At 32.8% G+C, this 2,349-nt stretch overlaps 1 protein-coding gene across 1 annotated transcript in view; it reads right to left on the bottom strand.

Annotated features, from left to right (window-relative positions):
* The window catches only part of RB1 (retinoblastoma 1), a 198,301-nt gene that overhangs the window by 117,725 nt on the left and 78,227 nt on the right, over positions 1–2,349 (bottom strand). The window contains exon 7 of the mRNA XM_011998626.1: positions 152–294. Coding sequence (XP_011854016.1) covers positions 152–294 — 143 coding nt within the window. The remainder of the gene's footprint in view (positions 1–151; positions 295–2,349) is intronic.

Genomic DNA, 2,349 nt, shown 5'->3' on the forward strand with positions numbered 1-2,349 from the left:
AAATTAATTTTTTCTAAATATTTTATTACTGCAAAAGAGTTAGCACTAATTACAAAAAACATGCTCATCACAAAAGAAGTAAATATTGTTAGGGAGAACTTACATCTACATCTACTTTAACTGTTTTAAAGAAATCATGAAGTTAAATTACCTCATCTATATTACATTCATGTTCTTTACAGAGAACTTCAATAATTCTTGTATCATTTTCTAGTTGTTTTGCTATCCGTGCACTCCTGTTCTGGCCTCGCCTGGGTGTTCGAGGTGAACCATTAATGGGTATAACAGCTGTTTCTGTAAAAGTGGTAAATTAGATAAGAACAATTGTACATCCATCATATAAAATAATGAAGTATTCTAACTATAACTTAGGTCAAAAATAATCTTGGACTACTTTTACTTATTAGAAGGAGAACAATTTCATCCATATCTACTACAAATTATGTACTAATATTAGTTTTTGTCATCCCTCGTCTACTCTGCTCCCAAACAGCCCAAAAAGAACTGTAAACTACAGTCTCATAAACAAATACAAAGAGAAGGCATACAAATAGCCAACTTTCAAACTAAATCTAAGTGCATCTTAGTCTGCAAGAGGAAAAAAATGTTTTCTGTCTTAGAGTCTTAAAAATAATCAGCAAATATTTCTGAATTCAATTTCTAGACATAGCATAAAAACAATATTTTAAGTTTTAGTAAATTATGATGTCTTTAAGAGATAGGTATATTATAGTAAATATAATAATATGATAATAAACTGTGATTTTAAAAAATCTCCTGGATTATTTTGAGCATTCCCAATCCAAACTAAATACAGGTTCAGCTATTAAAAATATTACAGATGGCCAGGTGTGGTGGATCACGCCTGTAGTCCCAGTACTTTGGGAGGCCAAGGCAGGTGGATCACGAGGTCAGGAGTTCAAGACCAGCCTGGCCGACATGGTGAAACCCCGTTTCTACTAAAAATACAAAAATTAGCTAGGCGTGATGCTGCATGCCCATAGTCCCAGCTACTCGCGAGGCTGAAGCAGGAGAATTGCTTGAACCCGGGAGACAGAGGTTGCAGTGAGCCGAGATCGTGCCACTGCACTCCAGGCCTGGGCGACAGAGTGAGACTCTGTCTTGGGGAAAAAAAAAAAAATTACAGATGATTAAGTATAAAAAGTATGTATTGCCTCTAGATCCAATCAACAACTTACAAGAAATTGAGAGGACAGAGGAACATGTTAAACTATACCACAGAATATGATTAGCAAAAACCACACTGTGGAAAACTCAAGACAATCTGATTATTTAAAAAAAAAAATTACAAGGAAAAAAAGAAAGGATGGAAGAGAAACTTTTAAAAGAGTTTTTAAAACATGTCAACCAATCACAAAGTATAAATCTTATTTTGATTCTGATACAGTCAACCTGTAAAAAAAAAATTTAATTATTTTTACAAGAAAATCTGAGCACTTTGTAGATATTCAGTAATATTAACGAGTCACTATTTATTGATTTTTAGGTGTGATAACAAACGGCACTGTAATTACACTTTTTTAAAAGTATTTTTTAGAGATACATACTGAGATGTATAAGGATGAAATGGTATGCAAAGATGTGCTTCAAAATAACAGCTGGGGGAACTGAGCAGGCGATGGGGCTACAGATTAACTGTAAGTTATCTGTTGAAGTTACACGATAAGTACATGGAGGCTTATTATACTACTGTCTATTTTTGTATTCATTTGAAATTCTCTACAACAAAAGTTAATTAAGAGTTACCATATTCGGTCAGTTCAATAATACCTCATGCTGATTTCTCTTTAACAGAGCACTTAGAGAATTCAAATGTACATTTGAATTATCCAAAAGAACAAAGATTGTCAACCTAAAGTAACTTGCAACATCGACTTATTAAGTTACAACATTGAAAAAAAGTGAGAAAAGGGTATATAAAGGAAATTTATAAAATTTGGGAGAAAATTTGAAGTATATTTGTTTTCTATATAGAAGTTTTTTTTTCTTTCTTTCTTTGCATGCAGTTTCTGCTAAATGATAGTTTCTGCCTTCTCTGCCAAACCATGTTCAACACACTTTCAAAATTCTGCTCCAGACTTCATTTTTCCACTAAATTCTTGTTCACAAAGTTTAATGAGGCTTCATCCTTCCACCCATTTCAACACTTTGAAACGTCCATGTTATCTATTGTTTTTAGCATTAATACTTTCATCATTTCAGAAGCAAGGAGTTAGTCTGACCTTAGGAAAGTTTACAGTTTTCTGTATATAATAATATAAGTGACTTTGAAATCCTACTCTTGAGGCCATGAAAGGAAGCAATTCTAGGTTAAAAGGAATATACCTT

This window comes from Mandrillus leucophaeus, unplaced genomic scaffold (assembly GCF_000951045.1).
Source record: "Mandrillus leucophaeus isolate KB7577 unplaced genomic scaffold, Mleu.le_1.0 Scaffold577, whole genome shotgun sequence".
Lineage (NCBI taxonomy): Eukaryota > Metazoa > Chordata > Mammalia > Primates > Cercopithecidae > Mandrillus > Mandrillus leucophaeus.